Here is a 22,891-nt window from a genome sequence, read left to right as displayed (position 1 = left end):
ACTTTCACTGTTTTTTCCCCATGTCTTCAAATAAAAGAAAACTTTTATGTACATTTTAAAAGTTGGACTCGTTTCCCCCTCTCAGTGTTTATAATAGATTTATCAGGTTTTGGGCACAAACAGGGAACAAATGGATTTTTTTTACAAAATTACCTCACTTAGAGTCGACGCTTAATCAATCACCATCAAGTGACCATCAATCCACACACTGAAGGTCACAGCTTAGTCAGATCATATCATCTCAATACTAATATACTGTATCTATCATACCTGTTTTTTATTTAGCTGCATACTTTTAATTGAGTCAGTTAACTATATAGTGAGGGAGTAAACATTGCCTATTAGAGTTGAAAGAATAAAGAGAAAAAAAATCAATGTCTAAAATAATACACTTTTTGATGAGTATTAAGTGGTGCAGTATTCTGCTCTGCCAATAGAGGTCCTTCAAGTGTGATTCTTTACTCTACCAGCAGCTGTCCAAATAGGACTAGGCCTATATCATGCAATCATGCTATCATGCAATTGGCAGTCACATAGAGTTGTATGTCCACCAGTGGTAGAGGTACTAAAATACTCTATTACTATTCACATTCCTTACTTTAAACATTGACTTAAAGAAAAGTAAAGAGGCATAATTAGCAAAATACACAAAAGTTGGCTGAAGAATAGGTGTGCTTCTAAGATTTACTTCCTAACTAATGTTTGCCTTAAGACGGATCAACCAGTTTATGTTCCAAGAGCCCTTTAGCATTGTTAGCACTCTTTTTTGTTAATAATACAAACTTGATCTCTAGGGTTATAAAGGCTAGAGGAGAGAGAAGAAAAAGCAGGTGGCAGGTGTGCCAATAGAAATAGGCATGTTATTGTTATGGACACATTAACCCCACCCTGTGGAGTAAAAAGAAAAGATATTCAATAATCTTCATGCTTACTCAACATTTTAGTCTTTCACATATGTTCTTACAAAAACATTTGCTCAATTCATGCAGGTAAACCTGTTCTAACACACAAGGCAAGTGTTGTGGGTGGAGCTTGTAATGAATTATACCTTCAGCTGTGCAGGTTTAGGTTGCTGCCTCTGTCCTCAGTGTTCATTTGCTGCCGGGGAACAAGGGTAACATGTGTGAAGGAGATGGGCCATGGGACTTCTGATAACATGAGCTGGGCTGGACTATTGCAGGTCAGTGAGTCAAAAGCAATAGTGATCCATTCTGGTGGTAGTGGCGAATGGTGCCTGTTTTAAGAGGAACGTTATACTTAACTGTGCAATTCCACAAAGTAGAAACTGAATGTGTGGTGGTGGAGCACCTGGAGAGGCACTGGAGAGCTGTTGGGCTGTGTGAACAACGGTGCCAATTCAGATCCTCTGGAAACATTAAAAGAAAAACAATTCTCACAGATATGAAAACCTGAAAGAAGAAAAGGCAAATGGATTATGAAGTAAATGCTTTGCTATTTACTTTTTGATTTTTTTTGTGTGTGTTATTTGTATGTGGGTGTAATTGGTTGGAGATAAGTGAGGGGCATCATATTACCTTCATTGTACAGTTGCCTGCTTTTAAAAGGGCTCACTGAGGCATGAAGTTTAAACCACCTGGAAAAACTACTCTGTCAGAGTGAAGGGCAGCAATAGGGCTGCCAAATCACAAAAAAAAAGAAAAATACTGGAAAAACAACTGCTCACAGTTTGTTTCTTTCTCCATCAGAACCTGCTGCTATTGGTCCAGCTCCGGCAGATCACATGTGGTTTTGTCTGGTTTTCTGTCCCAGAGGAACAGGAGCCTGGGACTCTGGCTGGGTCACTTAGTAGACACTTCCCACCTCCATACCAGCTCCTGACCCAGGAGTACCTGTGGATGGATACAAACACAGGGAATTTCTACACCACTGAGCAAAAGATGGATCGTGAGGCCCTCTGCCCTGAGGAGACAAAAGATGAGGAATGCATTATTCTTCACAATGCCATTGTGAGGCCCTCGGGAGACCTTATACAGTTTCCTGTGATCATAGAGGACATCAATGACAATGCACCTCATTTTGAAAACAGCGAAATACACCTGAGGGTGTCCGAGGACGTGACTGTAGGCACTACTTTCGTATTGGATGACCAGGCTCAAGACAGGGATGCTGGTCTTAACGGAGAGCTGCAATACCATCTAGAAGATTATGATGGAGTTTTCAGATTACAAGTTGAAGCAGAAGGGCCTTTCATCATGCTGGTTGTTAAAAAAACCCTCGATAGAGAGACTCAGGACCAGTATCAGATGGCGCTGGTGGCCACCGACCATGGTGCAGATCCTTTAAGTGCAACAGCAACTTTAATAGTCACAGTGACAGATGTTAATGACAACTGTCCAAGCTTTAGCTCCGACAGTCCACACAGTGTCACCATCCCTGGAGACTCCCCGAGAAACATGCTGGTCGCTCAGGTCAGAGCTACAGACCCAGATTCAGGCCCGAATGCTGCCATCACGTATTCCCTTAGTCCCAAGGTCTCTGAGCGGGCCAAGAAGCTCTTTAGTCTCAACAGCCTCACTGGGTACATCAGACTAACACAAGACCTCCGGAGTGACAACTCGGAGGAGCTGGTGCTGAAAGTGTTAGCTAGCGGTCATCACTGCCCCCCAGCAGACACTCAGGTAATCGTATCTGTGCTCCCCATGGTGACCCAGGAACTGACAATCAAGATCAGGTTCATAGCGAAGCATCAAAACCAGACTATGGTGTTACCAGAGAACCAACCCCCCACTGCCTTAGCTGTCTTAGAGCTTGAGGGCTACAGCAACTTTAAAGGCTCATCTCTTGCCATTGAGGGCGAGGTGCCTTTCACGTTGAGCCCGCAGAATGGCAAATATCTACTTTCCACATCAAAGCCTTTAGACTATGAGATAAAAAGGGAACATCGTATTTCTGTGGTGGTAAATAGGAGACCAGGTGAGGCATCTGTGATCACTAAGCATGTGATCAGGGTGTTGGTGGAAGATGTCAATGATAATGCTCCACATTTCCTACAGCCTCACTACCAGCTGGAGGTGGAGGAAAACAATGAGCCCGGAATGTCACTGCTGCAGGTCTCAGCTACAGATGCAGACAGCGGACACAACGGCAGGGTGACGTACAGGCTGGACAGTCATACAAGTACCATCTTCTACATTGACACTGTGACAGGTCAACTGTCTGTGTCGGCCGCACTAGATAGGGAACAGCAGGGCGAACACAGACTCACTGTGCTTGCGCGAGATAACGGCTCTCCTCCTTTGGAGTCCGTGACCACAGTGTCCATTTGTGTTCTAGACCAGAATGACAATGCACCTGTTTTTCCAACCCCTCACTTCATCTTTTTCATCCCTGAGAATGTACCTCTGTTCTCTCAGGTGGGGAGGGTCAGGGTGACGGACCCAGATGAAGGGGAGAACGGAAACACAGAGTTGCATGTTGTAAACAGCAGTGGACCATTTGTTGTGGATAATGCCCAGGGGACACTTCGCACCACCACCAGCTTGGACCGTGAGACAGAGGACTGCTATGAACTCTACCTGCTGGCCAGCGATCACGGGAAAATGCTGGCTTTGACATCCACTGCCAGGGTAACTATCTTTGTGGAGGACATCAATGACAACCATCCAAAAGTGATCCTTCCAAGCAGCAACTCCTCATGTCTAACTGTCTCTCCTTCAGCAAACGCCGGCACCATGGTAACAAAGATCTATGCCATTGATGAGGACTCGGGGCTCAATTCAGAGATTACGTACACTGTTGTGGCGCCAGAGCCAGTGCAAAACAGAAGCCCCTTCCAGGTGGATCCAAGGTCAGGGAACATCACCTTAGCTCAGCAACTTCTACAAAAGGACCTGGGAATGCACCACCTCTTCATTGTGGTCAGAGATGGGGGGAAACCAGTTCCACTTTATAGCACTGTCTGGGTTAATCTGTTGGTCAATGAAAGCCTGGAGCCCTGCCACTTGGAGAGAGCACCCACTTGGGCAGGGACACCGGACTTGGTTCAGACGCCCTCAAGGGCCCCCATTTGTGAGATAGAGACTCCTAGTACTGCTCATCTGACCTTTTTAGCAGGCCTTGGTTTAATGTCGGCATCCGCATGTTTGTTTGTGGTGACAGTTGTTTTATACCTAAAACTGAGGAGAAGTCGTCGACTACAGCAGAACAAGAGGGGGCCCACTGAGGAGAATCAGATTCCATTCAGGCTGAAAGACAAATATTACTGTGATGACTAACAGAATAAAACAAGCAATGCATTTAATCCTTACTCACACAGTGTCAAGGATGAATACAGCCTGTGAAATAAATGCATTCAGAATATTTGTCAGAGGCTCTTGCATTTTAATTATCAAATTTGTTGAATTATTCTGATACAAAGTGTATTCAAACATCTGTCAACAGCAAAACTGCAAAAGTCTGTGGGAATAAAGTCGATCCATTTTCTGATAAAGATCCCTGTAAGCTACCGGAAAGGCAAATAAAAAGGTGATCTGATAAGTAAAATATTTGAAGTTTCCAGAGGAGACTTGTTCCACTACTACTTTCTGTAGAAAAATTTTGAATGCCATAATTTGACACCAGTGATGCATACAATATTACACACCCTAAGATAGAGCCTATCACAGCAAGGCATTGCTAAAATACCACTATTACAGTCATTATCTTTAGGGATTATGACCACTGAAGCCAGAAGAAGACTGAAGTAATGGTCTGCTAAGTTGATTGGGCCTTTCTCAAATTTCTAACTCTGAGTGATGGGGAGTCTAAAGTATTTAGACACACAAAAGGGTTTAATGTTCCTCCAGCGGAGAGGTGATGAAAGTCGCTCAAGAAGAAACTCAGCTCCGAGACAACCACAGGAGGTGGAGAACGACTGTGGACAGGTGAGAGGCGGCAGAGAGAAGGCACGTCTCAAGTCACAGTCTCACACCTGTTACCCGATAGCACCGCTTCTCACTCGCAGCGCTGGATTGCAACCAAACAGCAGAAAACCTACTGTACTGCACCCAGTAACCCAACAGACGTGTTGTTTTGATGACAGATGTTTGGAGAGAAATCATACTGCGTTCAAAGAAATCTTTACAAAGACAGTTGCTCTCATGTGTTACTGATACAGTTGTAGGCTCGGGAACAATTGAGATATCAAAAGAGGTTAAGTGATGCATTAAGCATGAGTGAGTCAGGGAAGAAAAATGTGCTCACAAATCTGAACACGCAATTACACAAACAGGGCAGGGGAACTGTTTTTTTTTTTTTTTTTTTATCTTTATGGTGTCATAAGGTATTCATCAATCCTTTCAAGATACACCTGTGTTTGAGGAGATGAAAAAAGCCAAGAGTCAGAGTCTGTAAAACACTATGTACAACAATCTGGTTAGTGGAGAACAAGGCTTGTATAACATGAGTGGTGTCTCCCTAAGGATTTGTGAGCTTGCAGCTCAAAAATAAATAATCTAATAGGGTTGTACTTTGAGACTAACTACATTAACGGAGCGGAAATAAAGAGCCCCATAACAAAATTACAAATTAAATAGCATATTTACATAAGGAATTACAGACTTCATTAAATCACAACATGTACAGATTAATATTGTAGAGCAGGCTTGTTGGAGTTTTTCAGAGGAGACATTTTTGACCTGGTTGGCAAATTGTTTCTTTTTTTATTTTTAACAGTATCATGTTTAGGGATGCTTCCAGAAAAAGCTGATGTTTCTATAAAAAATTGTAGTAATGTGGGGTAAAAGTGTTGATGTCCCTGCTGCTGTGGTTATTGCTGTGGCAGGGGAAAGCCTGCCATCTACTGGATACAGATGAAGCCAAATCTGGCTCTTTATTTCTGGTATTTTGCCAGAGGGCGAAGATGAATCAGAGGACAGTCTCTCACTCTGCCACAGTCAGGTGGCCTCTGAGATCAGTGATGTTTCCCTGCTGCATGCTGCTCTGCTCCACTCACAGCACATTTTATTTCAATCAAATTCATTGTTTCCTGAGATTAACATTTGATACGACGAGTTTGCATGAGCTGACATGAACAAGAAAACCAGCTGGCACTGAGCCAAATACTTGGTGGATTGTTTCTGATACGCATCAGGGTTTTTCTGATCACAGATGACATAACAATCCTGACTAATAAAAATGTCAGATTAAAATAATAATAATAAAAGTCTGAATATCAGAAGTTGAGTTTTCCATATATTCATCATCTGTAAGTCCCACTAAAAAAAGGAACATGAAGCACACATCTGTTTTACCAGCAGGAATGTCAGATCTTTCTTGTCTAGCACCATATCCATAGACTGTAGTCAAACAGACACTATCTAACAATAGAGCTTCTTTAGGATGTGAACTGACTGACCAAAGGATCACACATAATCTCAGACAAATCTTCTCTGTTCATCAACATATATATCTCCTCAATCCCATTCTGTATGAATCATGACCTGTTTATCGTTTGGTTTTATTTCGCAGGCTGAAAACAAACAAAGGCCTCAGGAAGGAGTGGTTAGAAGCCTTTGGATGACTCACAGAGGAAAGGTTTGCTATATTTTTCCATAGGGGAAAAACTAAAACTTTCACTTCTCTGTATTTGCATAAGAAGTTGCAAGTTTCTCTCTCTATGCAAATAGGCGTCAACAATGGACTAAGTAAATTTCTACAAGCGTAAGAACCTTGAACTCCTCATTATTCTCCGCCTTTAAGTCCATTGAAAAGCGACATTGTTCCTTTAAGATTGCACTTGCAGTCATCAGCGGGTCTGTCCATTGTTGTGGGAACAGAAAGCGAGTTGAGATTGATATACGGGGGCCGAAGACAAGTTGCGCATATCATCAGCGGACCAGCTGCAGAGTAGGCAGCAGTGTAGCCAACAAGTCCGTGAACGCATCCTTCCAGACATGGGTAAGAAACTCCTTGCCAACTAAAATCAAACTGTATTAGCTTTTTCAGCAGATAGGACACTTCTTACTAAATCTGTATTTTGTATTTTATTTTATTTTATGTGATTGCACGCTGATAAGAATGGGGACTGCGAGAGAGCATCAGAGGTTATTAAGTTTTTTTTTTTTTTTCTTAGTCAGTTTAGAGGTCGGCTACTCACCGGCTGATGCTCCACTGATATTATGAGATTTATTTCATGCTTGAGATGGCAGGGCTACTTTCACAGGAGCTTCCATCGCATTTGCTTTCGGTCGCAATCTTTCTCATTTTTTTAAAGAGGTGAACTTGCCCTCAGCTTTGCATTTTTTTTCCCGAGTAGATCTAGACCCACTATTTTCATTTGAGTCACAGCCGAGAGACTGTGGCCTTCCCTCGGCACAGAGGCTTCAGCTGTGCGCTCAGGCTGCTGATTAGTTACTACTAATGAGTTAATTGACACAAGGTGCATGTGAAGACGCAACTGTGTGATGCTTAAAGCTGTGGAGTGGAGTATGTGCATATTGCCACTCGTGTAGGCGGTGTTTTTCTTCGTGTGCATAGAGGCAACTGTGTATTTGTCCCCAGTTCAACTAAGTCCCTTTCTAATTTCACAATACTGAAATTAACTGTCTGCTATTGGCTAAACTCCCTCTTCCATACTAAAATGCTCTCTGAATGACAGTGATCACAGTTTGTCTCTTTCTCTCTCCCTGACACACAGACAGTCAACACTGCCATGTAGATGTGTTCAATTAAAGAGCTATCTATTTGCCCCTCCTGCCATCTGTGTTTACTGTAATGGTACCAACCACAGTCAGTCTGCTTCCATTGTGCGTGTCTGTGTGGATGCACGCATGCAAGCGTGTAATGTTGCACATGCACACAGTTGCATTGTTTGTTTATAGATTAGCTTCTTTTTTTTCCTCCCTCTCCATCCTCTTCCAGTGCAGACAGCCTCCCCACTATCTCCTTCTTGTTCCTGTGTCTACCCCAGAAGGAAGTCCATGAGTGTGTGTGTGTCAGGCATAGAGGTGCCTCTGGTCTTTGTTTGCCTGACATTGGTGGCCCTTGTACCCCCATGATGCTGTGGGACAAAGACTGTTGTCTCTGCAGTCACAAAAGCAGCCTCTCTCTCTCTTTCACTTTGTCTCTCCTCTCCGTCCTCCCCCTTTTTCTCACACTCTCCATGCTGGGTGGTGAATGGAGTCAGGGTGTGAGCTGGGGTCAGAGCAGACACATCCCCATGCCCTTTGGCCTTGGCATCCATTCAAACAGCACGTGACACAGCTTTGCCTAGTGAACTAAGTGTTACAGCTGCTGCTTGATCCATAGTTATGAAGTAGCATGATGGCAAATATTCTTTAAAAAACCCATCCTATCCCTAGTGTTATCCAGGTATGCAGACAGATTGAGTTGTATGTGTCTTGATTTGAAGAAATCTATTTCTGAAGATTTCTGCCAGAATCCCTGTTATTCTAGATGAATTTCATTGTTCACTTTTGTTTGCGGTAGCCTAAATATACTTCATACGAAAGAAACATCCTGGCAGCATTGTGATCTGTCAGTTATCCAGCATAATGGAAAAATAGTTTCTAGATTGAGAAGTTACTGTGAAATACTTTGCGTAGCACTGGTCCACTGAAAAATTATTGTCCAACACTATTGGTAATCAATACATATATCAGTATGTGTATTTATTAAATACCAAGCAAAAGCTATTTCTTTGTTCTAGCTGGAGGATTTACTTTTCTCTTTTTAATTCCATTGTAAGCAAAATATCTTTGGGTTTTGGTCTGTTGATTGCACAAAAGCTCTAAAGATGTCAACTTTGTCTCTTAGAGACTGTGCAAGAAATTTAATCACTTTTTTGTGGAGATTATTAGACCAAAAAATAATGATTAATCAATGATGAAAAATATTCTTCAGGAGCAAGCCTAGTTTGGAGTAGCACAAACAACAATTTCACATTCAATATGGATGGAGGCAAATATCTCAGAGGGATGCTTCAAAACCAGAACAAATGGAACCAAAGGCAATCATTTGTGTGAACCTACTCTTTTACAGCTTCAGCACAAATTTATATGTAAAAAGTAAAAACAAAAAGAAATGCTTTGTCTTTACAAAGAAGCAGTGATATTCTACTGGACATCATTTGTGTGCACTGGAACAGAGTACGTCTGTGTTGTCTGTCAAATGGCATCAGTCAATAATGTGTCCTGACTCTCATGGTGCTGCGTCTCAACTAACAGGTTGCTATGACTGCTGTATGCGCTGTTTGGGTGGGGTGCCATACTGCTCCCTGGTCGCCACACTACTGTGTTTCTCTGGCATTGCCCTCTTCTGTGGTTGTGGGCACCAGGCACTTACAGAGACGGAGAGACTCATCGAGACTTACTTTGCCCGTAACCTTCAGGACTACATTACCCTTGCCTTCATGTAAGTAGTAAAATATAGCATTTCCGTCATTAGAGTGACATCTTTTTAACGTTCCCATGGGATTTCCCGAGGTTGTCATATCTATTTTGAGGGTCTGGGTTCTCTGTAACCCTGAATTTGACTGTTTTCTTGTCCCTTTTCCTCTCCTTCTCAGCATTCAATATTTCCAGTATGTCATCTACGGTTTGGCCTCCTTTTTCTTCCTCTACTGCATCGTGCTGTTGGCTGAGGGCTTCTACACCACCAGCGTTGCCAAGCAAACCTTTGGAGAGTTCAGGAGCACCATGTGTGGCCGCTGCCTCAGCTCCTCGGTGAGAGGGCCCAGAGTGGGACAAGTAAAGGGGATTGGAGAGATTGGATGGGATTAATACACATATCACTCCCTGGTGGGTGCTGAGCTGAAAATCTTGAGGCTGCTAAAAACCTTTGGGGACATGCAAAGATAAGCATACAGTGTGTGTGTTTGAGTGGTTGGAGGAGGGGGGGACTGGAGTGGTTCAAAGAGGAGGAGAAAAGAGTGAGATAATAAGTAAAGCTAATCAGAAAAAAAGAAATGTAGTCACCAAGTGAGTCACTGCTCATAAAAACACTCCCTGAGATTACTTATAGGCATCATTTTATTATGATGATGCACCCTAATGTTTGTTTGTTTATGTATTGCTAATGTATATTCCTATCTCCCTTCACAGTTTATAGTTGTGACATATCTACTGGCCGTGCTGTGGCTGTTGGTGTTTGCCCTGTCCGCCCTGCCTGTCTACTTCTTCTACAACATGGATGCCACCTGCCACACCATTGAAGTTCTGACTGAGACCCCAGCGAGTATCAACCAGCTCTGTGTAGATGCAAGACAATACGGTAACAAGAAGCCTGTGTAACTCCCCACCCAAACTCATTTTTATTTTATATTCTATGTACAGTAGGGGAGAGTGGGGTAATTTGTGCCATGGGGCAAGTAGTTCCACCCCTGTTATCTAGAAAACCATAGAAGAAGTTGGTCATGTGACCACATATTTTTGAAGGGGCATCCATTTCACCCATCCTATTAAGAAGGGAGACACATGGCTTGAGAGGAAAGCACATTTATGTTCAAAAAACAAGTTTTTGCCCTCCAAAGTAAAATTTCTATGATCAAGGTTTTTTGATTGCCGTGTTTGAACAATTATAGATAACTTTGAAAACAGTTCACACATGTTTTAGTGCTTTATTAAGCTACATCATGAGTCTATACAGTTAGCATGATGCCAGCTCAAAACAGCTGGGGAATCCTTTTTTCTCAAAATGCTGGGCTTGGGGTAATTTGTGCCAAAGGGCCTGGGTTAAGTTGTGCCAGTGGCAGTGCTGTCTGTGTATAGGAGAAATGTGGCAGTGGGCACGGATTTGCTTGAAACTTAACATGTGTGATGAGGGACCGCCCCTGAACACACCTGCCCAGTCTGGTTGTGCTCGTAGCCCGGTGGACGAAGAAAACATGGCGTTTCTTTGTGCCACAGCCCCCAGCGTGCCTCAGGCCCCCGCGACTACAGGGGGACACGCGAGGACCCGATCATCGCCGCTTCCGGCTTTAATTTTGTATTGAATGTCTTGCTTTTATATAGCATTAACATTTGTGAGATTAAAATGATCTGTTTTACTTCAATTATCAATGGCACAATTTACCCCAGTGTATTCTCTCTAATGGCACAATTTACCCCGCACCGGGGGCAAGTTGTGCCAGATGTTTTTTTTTTTTTCTAAAGCTATATTTCTGAAACAGTTGATTTAAGATTCAAAGTGATTGTTCCCAGGGATGCACAACATCCTAAACTATATGTACATATGTTAGTTGGGGGCATTATTATAATCCCCTTGCTTTAAAGGCAATTTAAGTAAAAATTGGCACTACTTACCCCGCTCTCCCCTATGCCTTTTTGTTTAAATACCCCATGAAAAAACAACCAACAATGAAATGATCCCTCTGCCAAGTATTGTCTATGTTGCCAAAGCCTGATATAGCTTATTCCTTGTGCCTATAGACCCACTATTGTTGTCCATCAATGAGCCAGACAGTTGCACTGGGTGACACATTTCTTCATTTCCATGAACATGGGCACTGTAGTTTTTGTCCCACATGCACCCTCCTGCTGCTGTATCATACTCAGTAGCTCATTGAATGTGTATTAAACCGCAGCTGAAAGCCTCCCCCCACAACAATGCTAACCTATGTTTTGGTTATATTTATGATACAACACCCAACTGTCATAGGACATTATCCTTTTTTAGAAATGAGAATATGTATTTGTGACCTGATTTGCATCTTCATTGTGAGTCACTGGACTTTGAGTTGAGAGACACAGACAAGCTAGGGAGGTCTGAAAATGTACAAAATAGCAATATTGGTTTTGGTTTTCTAATTTATTTTTAAACTGTAAGAAAAATAAAATGTAGACCAATGCCAACTCTATCCTTTAATCGTCTGTAACAAATAGAAATAATCGTCTTGATTTTAACAGGGCTCTTGCCATGGAATGCCGTGCCAGGCAAAGCCTGTGGCATGACTCTGACCACTGTTTGCGGGACCAGAGAGGTAAACGCCTGGAAGTAATTCATACTCTGCAGTCATGTTCTACAACTGTACTGACATGAAGTGAAGTAGACATGTTATCACCACCAATGTAAATCTCCTCCTTTTCAGTACCAAATGACCTATAACCTCTACATCGCTGCCTTTGTCGGAGCGGGCATCACTCTCTTGGCTCTGGTGAGTGATTGTACTTCAGATGGAGCCAATTTGGCTGCACTTCCACAGTGAGATACAACAATAGTGTTATGGCTCATGTGACTTAGTGACGCTCAGAGTGTAGGCGGCGAGGCATCTCAGGCCTCCATGACTGATGACTTTTGTACTATTGCTCTCTGTTCCTCTTTCTCAGCTGATACAAACATCATACTAATGCTGTAATGTCTGGTGGCTTTTTCCAGACAAGCAAATGGTGTACCCATTATACTCACATGCTCCATTACAGAAGCTGTTATACGGATGATATCTGCCACCAAATTAATGCCATTAGAAGTGAATCATATTTGTTTCTCGTATTTGTAGAGTTTTCTTGTCCTCACTTGCTCCGATTCTTCCTGTCTCTGCTTCTCCTTTCTTAGCTGACCTACACTGTGTCAACCACCTATAACTTTGCAGTTCTGCGGTATCTGGGGAGAAAGGGAATAGGTGCACGGTGTTAGGCTCACCAGCTTCCTGTCTGCTCTCTCACTGCTTCATCACCAACACAGGGATCTAACGGGTCAACAACAATCCTTCCACGTCATCTGCACAGGACCACCTGTGGTCACGGACTTGTCTTTATATTTTTACTTTCCTTGTTAAAAGGACATTATTGTTTTGTATTTCCTTTTCCTCTGTTGTTGTTTTTTTTATGTGTGTGTGAAATTTCTCTGCTGTTATTTTATTATTTTCCGTGCCCCATCACCAACCCATTTGGAAGTCATTGCTTGCTGATGTTAGTGTCTAAAAATTAATTTCTGCTTCCCATCACAGTCAAATAATAACACACCACTAATCAATTAACATATGCAAGGAATAACCACCAATTGGCAACATGTGCAGCTAGAAGGCAGCTGTTACGGAGAGTAGGGATTATGGGTTACCATGGCGACCATCCCTCACATCTGGTTGCCATGGTGGCAGACGAGCACGCAATTGCAGTCTCACGCTGACCTCAGGACTTTTCTCACGGGCTGGAGAAAAGCCTCAACAATGGAGTCATGCCTGTTTTGAAAGCTAGCCAATAAGGATCCAGTTCTGGGGGCCACCTGTGCTACGAGCCTCTGCCAAGGGTTATATTACATGTCAAGGGAGAGGCTCCCCCGGACAAAGAGAGGGCTAGACCTCTCTAAAGCCACAATGCAGCTCCTCTTGGACAGCAACCACACACACAGCACATCCACACGCTGCTGCATGACCCCCACCTCCTCCCAAATAATGGAAACGATGGATTCAGAGTGAGGGAACTGAAGGAGTTTTAGGCGATCATGAATAGTTTCTTTCTGATAAAGGGACATACTTGTTTAGATCTGATCTAGAATGGTCTGAAATTGTTTCTCATAATTGTGAGATGGCAAAAGCACTAGGTGCTAACTTATTGAGTAACCTCGTATTATTAGATGCAAAACACATTGTTGAGGTGTGACTCCCCCCTGCTGTTAATGCATGACTGAGGTAACCTTTATGGAGATAGGACAGTTTTGTTATGTCTCTTAATTCTTTAGGAATTTTATTATAGTCATTGTATAAAAATATTATTTACTTACTGTAGCTGAATTGACTAATTTTACACTTTGGTATTATTAACAAACCCCCCTTTTTTTTTTCTTTTTTTTTTTACACAAAATAATGAGTAGATTATTCTATTTGGTGGAAGCTTTACCCAGCTGTGAGTGGTGGATTTGTCGAGTGGCAGCTGGCTGTTTGATGATTATTTTTTCCTGTTAGTATAATTTGATAATAAAGACAGTATTCTTTGAAGTGTTTGTGCTGAGCGCCTCTGAAAATATTTGTTTGAAGTCCTGTGCGTGAAAGAGCTGAGTCTGGCGTAGTGTCATGTGTTCAACTGGCACTTCATCCTTGGCTCCCTGCCATATCTAAGGGGCCAAGGTGTTTTGTAAGGTGTTTTGTATTTCTCCCCTCTTGTGTCCACAGGTGCACTGTTCCCTGCACTTGGCTGTGAACCAGGTGTACCTGAGGAAGCTCAGGCACAGGGCGAAAGAAGAGAGGAGAGGCTATGACATATATGGGAGGCTGCAGAGGGACAGAGGAGGGACACTGTACTCTCCGTACCCTGCAAATACTTCGGACAACTCCTGACGATGCCTCCAGTTTCTCTGTAGAAGTGTTCTGTTTTGAGCTGGTCGACAAAGTTAAACGGTTTTGTAAAGTTCTCTGTTTTTTGTGTGTTACAAGTTTGTATTAATTTAGTGCATTCCCTTCGTTTTTTGTTATTTTGTTTTCATCAAAATAGAGGATATTGCATGTTACAGCTTCAGTTGTAAAATGGTAGAAATGCAGCTTTTTTTTTTTAAGTGAGCCACACCAGGTCAGTATTGTGTGCTTATATCAGGTTGTGTTCTGCATTTGACCAATGCCTGAATATTTAAAAACATTTATTTTGAAAGGCAGATTCCCTTGGTTAGACTTCCCAGTGTGCAGCGCATGCTTGATATTCTTCTTTAATGAAGGGAAAGTAAAACTGCAATGCATGCTTGATATTCTTTTTAATGAAGTGGAAATAAACAGCGCTCACCATCTCTGGGGTCCCACACATACTTGGTCAATCAATGCTGCTCAAGGTCTTGTGTGATGAAACTCAAACAAGGTGCGTCTTGGAGGTTAAATTAAAAGACTTGTGCTTTTGTCATGATCTTAATAAGAAATATTTAATTATAACATTGCTGAAAATATTGGTGCTTTTGTTCCTGATGGCAAAGTGAGTGAAGAAAGGTGAGGAAAAGGAGGAAAACTTCAGTCTTTAGTAAATTTGAGTGACCTATTTTAGTTTTATAAATAGTATAAAAAACCCTTTTGTTTTCAAGTTTGAAAGCAATTTTAAAAGCCGTCTACTTTCATGGATTTTCAAGGCATCAACACAAAAACAACAGAACAGTGCCTCCATTTGGTATGTCGCATGTTTTATTTGTAGCCAAGCACTGGGGAGTATTCACGCTTTGCCAGCATGTTGGCACAACCAGTCTTATCCTCCATAGTGCAAAAAGAGGAGACAGGGAAGTTGTCCATTAGATCAACACATAATCAAGATAAACAGTCTTAACTTTCACACAGCTTGAATCACAGTGAAACAGACTTTCACTGTCATTTTGTACATTATTATAAAATGAATGCCCTTTGCAATTTACATAAGCCATTAATATGGACAGCCCAAAGAAATTATTTTTTACATTCATAAATATTACAGCAACATTTAAAAAAATACTGACATTAGACAGGGTTGTGGTAAGACAGCAACATGAGAGTAATATACTGTAGGGTTATGCTACCAGCTTGTAAATACCCACTTATTCCCAGGGATGCTAGAATTCAGGTAAACACTGTGGTAGGCTACATTATCTGAACAGGAAATAAACTGTAACAGTACAGAGACAAGGTATTCTGTTTAATCCAGAACGCGTGAACACTGACAAATGATAAATGCTCAGCCCTCATTATTGCTTTGAATTAATGTAGGCTAATAGCTCCATTTTGTTGAAATGCCCAACTGTTCACAGCTAAGTGTGCCATTACTCAAACACACCTTATAAAACTTTAAACCATGTCCCAATAAATAAGCTATTTATTACAGGCCTACATTAAAACAAAGAAACACATAATGAATTAAATATGACAGTACCTGATTGGATTCACTTTCATAGAGAAACTCTTATATTAACCATTACTTTGCATACCAACTGGTTCAATTTTTTTTTACTTGAAAGGCAAATAGTGCAGACTTAGAGGCTACACAAGACTGTTAACACAACAAAAAACAGTATGAGAGCATAGGGCCATAATGGGGACCATGGTGACTGTGCAGTCGGAAGATGTAATCACATCTTTTTTATGAGACAGGTTTGGTTGTTTGAGGAAACACAATACAAAAATTCTGTTCAAGCAGCAAATTAAATACTGATCAGTGTGAATCCAAACTATGTTAAGGTCAGTTTGAAGCAATGCATGTCAGGCATATTATTTTTTAAAAGCACACAGGCAAACAATACTGCCCTCTGGCCAACAGAAGTAGAAATCAAAAGGGACATATTGAAATACATCTGTGGCAAGTAAACCGTTGTGTAGAAACACTGAAATAAAAGTAAAGTACCATCCAGATGAACACACGTAAACATCATCAAGTTTTTTTTTTTTTTTTAGAATACTAAGCTGTAAGTTTCACGTGATATTGTGAATGGACAGGAGAGGTGATGCACACATTAGTGGTAACGGTATTATCCTTGTGCTCATGCTTTTTCACATTCACGTGAAACCTAGTGACCAGACAGACAGCACAAGGTGTATGTAATGTATCAGTAAAAGGACAGGAGGCCTTCAGAATAGGCAAAGCTAAAGACTGGAATGTTAAGGCCCTAACCCTGCCACGCAATCAACAAGGCAGACATGGGATTACTAACATGCCATAATTGTGAAAATTAATGTCAATAATTCCAATATTATAACCTCATCATCTACACATTAAAACTTGAATCGACCCCTGATCAAACACAGAAGTCTAAAGTAAATATTAGACATGTCTGTTAAAAAGATAAAAAAGTCAGAGATGGAAATGTGCTTCTCAGAAATATAAACAGCAGTTTTTCAAAAACAGCAGTATTATTTTCTGAACTCTGAGAAACACTGAACCTTACATAATAAAATAGGTCCAAGTACATAAATCACAGGAAATAAATATGATCTGACAATGCCTGGTTGGGGCACCTGATACCTCTGGCTACACAAAAGTGCAGTGGTAATGAATCTAATAATCAAATGAATAAGAGCACCACAACAGCCCGTACCCAATGCTCACAGTCAGAGCCGTTAAATTAAAGCTCACAATTCCCTTTGCATTGAAGACAAACAACAAGGTCATCTTCCTTTTGAGAGCAGCAATCATTGAACACAGCCTCGTAAACCAGCCTCTCGCGGAAATGCATTTCATTTCATTCCGAGGGAGAGTCTGGCCTCATCCCCGTTGTAAGCGTTTGGCCTGAAACCCTCAGAAGGCCGAGCCAATCAGCGTCGCCGCTGTGATTGACACAGCACGTTGGCCAATCAGGGACCGACTGGTGCAACGCCCTGTCACTACACCAACTTGCTGATTGGCTGAATGGGGTTGTCTGTCAACGCTACTACCAAAGATATTAAACCGTCTTTGCTACTACTCCCGCCCACCCCAAACGCTTGCAGGGGGGATGAGGCCAGACTCTCCCGAGAAATGAAATGAAATGCATTTCCGCGAGAGGCTGGTTTACGAGGCTACATTGAACATCCTCGTACCTTGAATCACATCGGCCTTTATACTGATGTCAGGGTGTGTCAATTAAAATATTAGGATAGGAGAACTAATGTATTTTCTTTGTCCACCAACGTTCCCAGTCTAACTGCTTTCATATTTAATTAGACTTGAATGCAATGTTGTATTCAGTCCTTCTAAAACCTTGGAAAATAAGCTCAAGGAGGAAAAGTTGAGCAGTTAAAGACTGCAACTGTCTGTTGGTGTGACAAAGAGTGTGCTCTTCAATAGAGGACTGGTGTATTCTCTCTTTCACTGAATTAATTAAAATTTAGATTGTTTTGATTAAAATAAATGCTTTAAAAAGCACTGTTTGATAAAACTCCTGCATAGGCAGACAAAGCTGAAGCTGGGTAAAATGTTTTTGTGCAACACTACTGAAAGCAGACAAAGTACAAAGGATGAGTGTGCCTGTTACGGTGTGTCTGTACCTTGGTTAGAGCAATAACTCAACAATCTAGACACCAGATGAGTCCTTGACACCGCCCTCCTCAGAGCAGCTGTACCTCATCCATATCTTCAGGGCGATACTGTTCTCAGTACCTTGTACCTATAGAATTTGGACCATAAGCAATATCTGACCGCCTCAGGCCAGTTTCAGCCAGAGAGATTAAGACAAGGTGTATTTGCACCTGACCAATCAGCAGCAAGATGTGCGAGAGGTTTTGCGGTTGCCATGGAGATCGATAGTACTACTCAGTAGTGCATGGTCAATCTGGTCCTCAGCAGCCAGAACCTCTCTGACAGCTGCTTCAAATGCAGCTGTGACATTAGTGTCATCCTTAGCACTGGTCTCGAAATAAGGACAGCAGCCGTTTTCCTCACACCAGGCCCGCGCTTCGTCCTCGCCCACCTCCCTCTGCTCCATGTCTACCTTATTGCCAAGTACCACAAAAGGGAACCGCTCAGGGTCTTTAACGTCTGAGTAGTACATGAACTCTTTCTTCCAGCCGCCAAGGTTCTGGAAACTCTGCAGGTCATTCACAGCAAATGTGAGCAGGCAACAATCGGCGCCTCGGTAGAAGGGGGTGCGCAGGGACTTGAAGCGCTCCTGACCTGCCGTGTCCCAGATCTGAAGAGTGACCAGGCGTCCATCCACCTCCAGGTCCCGGTTGAGGAACTCCACACCAATAGTGTGGAAGGACTGGGAGTCAAAGCGGTCCGTGACATAGCGGTTCATCAAGGAGGACTTGCCCACCCCGCCATCCCCCAACAGAATCACCTTTAGCAGCAGGCTCTTCCCGCTCATCATGCCTTGCTCCCACCTAGAAAGGCCTCCACACGGGGTTACAGCCCCCCGCAGCAGGTGGCAGACCAGGGTCAATTTAACCTACGTAGGGGCAAACACAGACAATTAGAAGAAAATCACAAGAAAACGCAGCAATACATGATACAACAACATTCAGATTTTTCAGGAAAAATTCAGCATACATCTGCGGTTTGACTTAACTGATGACTCAGTTAAGATTACTCAGGGAAAAAACTGCTTCTCTAGCAACATTTCAATTCAACCTCAGAAGAACTTGCTCAGCAACCAACAAAAACCTTATGAAAAATGTGTAATGTTTGACTAGTTGCAGGAACACAATGACAAGGGGTGAATGACCAAAATGTCTGCCAAAGGTCTCTGGCTTGAGGTAAGGACGCTCGCTCTGGGCTGGACGACCACAGCCTTGTTGACTACATGACACAGTAATCCTGACTCATGTCTATAGTACTGCGCCTGTACTGAAATGGACAGACTCCAGCCATACAGTGAGCTTCAAACACATGCGCCTAAAAGACAGACCATGTTTGTTTATTGAGTTTCAAGTGATCGGGAATGCGTCCTACGCCACACACACACACGTAGACACACACAACAACAAAAAACAAGGGCGAGTCAGGCTCCAACACGGACTCTGGAGACCACTGCACCTGCGCAGACCACTAACAACAAACAGACAGCCGGCTGAAACTAAGCTGCCTCGTCGATGTCTCAGAGCAGAAGTTAAACGGGAACCGAAACAGTAAAGGTGACATGCTTCTAAATAAAAAGACGCCCACACAGCGGACATGAAACCGGTCAACTGTGTAGCCGCTGAGCAAAGCCTGGTAGCCAACTAGCGAGCTAGCCCCGGCTAGTCTGACGGCTTGTTGACAGTCCAGCAGCCTAGCCAGGCTAACCATTAGCCTCAGTGCACCGAGGACCTCGAAACTACTTCAACAGGCGCTGTGAGCACCAAATGAGCACATGCTGCAGTGAGGCGCTGTATCTATGTATTAATGCAACCGCTGGAAGCAGAACAAACACGTAGTTTCACTCACCCTGCTCCTGTTGTTGCTGTTGCGTGGTCTGCCCTGCTCCCCTGCATCTGAGATTGAGTGTCGTGACGTGCGCGCGCCCTCAGCAAGATCTGCATGTGCGCATCGCTCAGGATGAGCCCGGGTCCTAAAGGCCGACAGGTCAGCGCCCTCCAGAAAAGGTGACTGCTAAAGTTCCCAAGTACTCCAAGTACTGTCAAGTGTAACTACATCTAATCAGGTACTGTACTTAAAGGGATAGTTCAACATTTTGGCAAATTCGCCTTTTGTCATAATCCTTATAGTCATGGGTATGTGCATTACCTTTAATCATCTGTGCATGTTGTTTTGAGATCTGGGGGGCAGAGACAGGAGCTGCTCAGCGAATACAGGAGATGAACGGTCCAGGCCCCCTTTCCCTCAAAACTAATCAAATACACAATCCAACAACTCCAAAATGCTCTTGTGGACAAGTTATGACCTGCTCATTCACCACGCTATAATGTAACATTATGAGAGGGAGTTATTTTAGAGGCAAATCCGGACAGGGCTTCTGGTTGGAGTGATCTCAAAAGGCTGCGCAAGTTGTTCTAAGTATTTGCTTCATGTGTCGTGTATGTGTAGCTATGTAACATTACATAATTATACATGATTATTTCATAGCGTGGCGAATGTGCGGGTCACATTTTCTCCATGAGGGCGTTTTGGATTTGTTGGATATGTTGGCTATTTGATGAGGAACAGGGGACCTGTACCATTCACCTCCATATTGTGTTAACTGAGCAGCTTGCGTCTCTGCCCCGCGGATCTCAAAACAACATCACTGATATAGGTAATGGACCTACCTCTATGGGATTTTGGTAATAGGCAAATTTGCCAAAATGTTAAACTATCCCTTTAAATACAAATCTCAGCGCACCTGCATTTTAATCTTTTACACCTACTTTATACTTACATTACTCTACTTCATCTCAGGGTGCAATATTACACTTTTTATTCATCAAACTAAAAACTCCCTCCACCACCATTGTGATTTGGAGTTGCCACTGCTTCTGTCCCATTACAATTCAGAGAGAAACATTGTTCTTTTGACGCCACTAGATTTTTCCATCTGTGTTTGTATCTGTTATTTGTTAGATTGCAGATTTAGATTGAGTATGAAAAACATATATTGTTTCAGCTGAAACTACCTAACAAAATATAAAGTAGGTAGATAGAATAACTCCTCAACTGCACCTCAATGATTAATCCCTCTCCACAGGCACATCTTGTTTTCGGATTTGTCACGTCTTAGTCCAGCCTTATGTTTAGTTTTGCATCCCACACACTACCTCTTTACTGATTTCCAGACCTCATGCTTAGAAATTTAATTTGGTCTTTGTAATTTTGTTTAATAAAACATGCTATAATAACCTTAGCTGTGGTGCTCCCTTTTGTTGTGATGTTGAGCTGGGGTCTCAACAGCACTGAGTAATAGTTTTTGCACAAAACAGTCCTGAAGAATCAGGAGCCTATGCAGCCACATATTGTTAATTTCATAGGCTTAAAGCTGGACAGGAAATGCCTCAAGGTGAATGTGCACTGTGAATATGCACTGTTCCCATATCACACTTTCCGGACCATGAATGGCATCCAAATTGGTTGTGAAGTCAAGATTCATCTCATGCCCTCATGGATTCATTTTGTACATGCATGAGATGAATTCATGAATGAAGAAACCTTTCCCTTGAGCATTTAAAAACAGCCATCTAGTCTCCAATGATGTAGGCTACATCTTTTTGCAGAAGGAAGCTCAAACATCTTCAAGTTAGTGTAGTAGCCCAGCTCAGATATTTCAGATATTTTCAGATTTTCTTTTTATTTTATTCATGTAGGTACTTCGCAAGAAAATGTCTTACAGAGTTCAATAGATGTACATGAAAGGGAACCCCAAACTGCAACATAAACAGGGGACCCAAGCAATCAACAGTTAGCTACAGCATGGACAGGGATGTTACATTTTAATCAGTGTTCAAAGCAGAAGGCAACACTTGTGAACTTTGCCCTTTAGAGTAAGAGGGCAACAATAATAAAGATACAAAGTCGCTACACACAGATATACCTTACATATGCAGACATTTTGTTCTCCATTAAAAAAAAGATGAATAAAAATCACTATAAATTTAAAAGTTTATCTTCAACAGGAAACACATGTTCTTTGTTATCTCATCATGTAATAAGAAAATAACATATTTTTATCTGATGATTTTTACTTATAATAGTCATTCATTATTCAGTTAAAACCAATAAAAAAAAATGCAAATGAAATACTGGAATTGAAATTTGAATTTTATTAGTGTAGCCTAATAGTTTCACATCTGCAGCTGTGGATGTTAGTTAGTTTTAGTTAGTTTAAGTTTATTTCGGACATGTTAAAAGAAATAAAACATAATACAGAAATGGACAGACATAACATATAAAAACTTTGCAAAAACAACATATGAAAATAAAATATATATATAATAAAAAATAATAATTGAAAATAAAAGTAATTTGATTTTTTTGTTTTGTTTGTTTGTTTGTTTCATATCCGAAAAGGAGTGGGAAGAAGTAAAACTTATTTACTCCCACCCCTTATTCATAAATGATCTATCAAGTTATCTAGTCATTATTGAATTTATCTATCAAGTTATCTTGTCATTATAATATATACAGTAAGTTAATTTATGAGTTATTTAACTGGATTTATTCTAATATATTCTTATATTTATATTTATATACATATAGATTTATTCTAACATATGATTACTAGTCTTTATCTCTCTATATAGTCATATACATATAAAAACATATAGGCTACAAACACATTCATACATACAAAGACAAACTGAAAGTAACATGAACCAAGCAATAAATAAACTAAGTCGGTAAATAATACCCAAATAAATAATAATAAGCACCTTGTGGTTGTCAGACACCCTCATTTCTGTACATACTGAAAATAATTTCTTTTTGAATACAAAGAAATTATTTTCAATGTTGGAAACCTCTGGATTGTGCTGTATTTGTAGAACAGACTTTGTCAAAACTATTCTCATTTTAATCATTTCCTTTTAATTATTAAAATTATTATTATTGTTTGCTTTTATTTTCACTATGGTTACATTCTCGGACAAAATAAACGTCAGACTGAACAGTGAACAGACTGGTGCTGCGGCTTCCCAGCT

At 41.6% G+C, this 22,891-nt stretch overlaps 4 protein-coding genes and 1 long non-coding RNA gene across 6 annotated transcripts in view; 3 read left to right on the top strand and 2 right to left on the bottom strand.

The window, feature by feature from the left end:
- The window catches only part of pofut4 (protein O-fucosyltransferase 4), a 53,500-nt gene that overhangs the window by 26,537 nt on the left and 4,072 nt on the right, over nucleotides 1-22,891 (top strand). The gene's annotated exons all lie outside the window — the stretch shown is intronic.
- pcdh20l (protocadherin 20-like) lies at nucleotides 1,006-4,322 on the top strand. Its single transcript, XM_085790105.1, is given in 3 exon segments — nucleotides 1,006-1,112; nucleotides 1,115-1,180; nucleotides 1,707-4,322. Coding segments are annotated over 3 exon segments (2,670 nt in total). The 5' UTR covers nucleotides 1,006-1,037; the 3' UTR covers nucleotides 4,236-4,322.
- Nucleotides 1,217-7,212, bottom strand: LOC146980033 (uncharacterized). The gene is made up of 4 exons (XR_015036927.1): nucleotides 7,097-7,212; nucleotides 1,685-1,850; nucleotides 1,536-1,594; nucleotides 1,217-1,366 (listed from the first exon to the last, which is right to left on the bottom strand). It is a non-coding gene; the product is annotated as an uncharacterized LOC146980033 (long non-coding RNA).
- Nucleotides 6,575-14,438, top strand: plp1a (proteolipid protein 1a). 2 transcript variants are annotated; one of them, XM_085790106.1, is made up of 7 exons: nucleotides 6,575-6,897; nucleotides 9,165-9,351; nucleotides 9,506-9,662; nucleotides 10,041-10,209; nucleotides 11,844-11,917; nucleotides 12,026-12,091; nucleotides 12,490-13,872. In XM_085790106.1, the coding sequence occupies exons 1-7, from the start codon at nucleotides 6,894-6,896 to the stop codon at nucleotides 12,568-12,570; spliced, it is 738 nt and encodes a 245-aa protein (XP_085646232.1). In that variant the 5' UTR covers nucleotides 6,575-6,893; the 3' UTR covers nucleotides 12,571-13,872. The 2 variants fall into 2 exon arrangements, with proteins under 2 accessions (XP_085646232.1, XP_085646233.1); XM_085790107.1 differs by lacking the exon at nucleotides 12,490-13,872 and adding an exon at nucleotides 14,045-14,438 and having other exon boundaries at nucleotides 6,825-6,897.
- Nucleotides 17,370-19,787, bottom strand: rab9b (RAB9B, member RAS oncogene family). Its single transcript, XM_085790108.1, has 2 exons — nucleotides 19,710-19,787; nucleotides 17,370-18,732 (listed from the first exon to the last, which is right to left on the bottom strand). Exon 2 carries the CDS (start codon nucleotides 18,652-18,654, stop codon nucleotides 18,043-18,045), a length of 612 nt encoding a protein of 203 aa, XP_085646234.1. The 5' UTR covers nucleotides 18,655-18,732; nucleotides 19,710-19,787; the 3' UTR covers nucleotides 17,370-18,042.

This window comes from Trachurus japonicus, chromosome 10 (assembly GCF_045865225.1).
Source record: "Trachurus japonicus isolate A0001 chromosome 10, Traja_1.0".
Classification (NCBI taxonomy): domain Eukaryota; kingdom Metazoa; phylum Chordata; class Actinopteri; order Carangiformes; family Carangidae; genus Trachurus; species Trachurus japonicus.
Note: the sequence above shows the minus strand (reverse complement) of the source record. Positions and strands in the feature narration are given on the sequence as shown.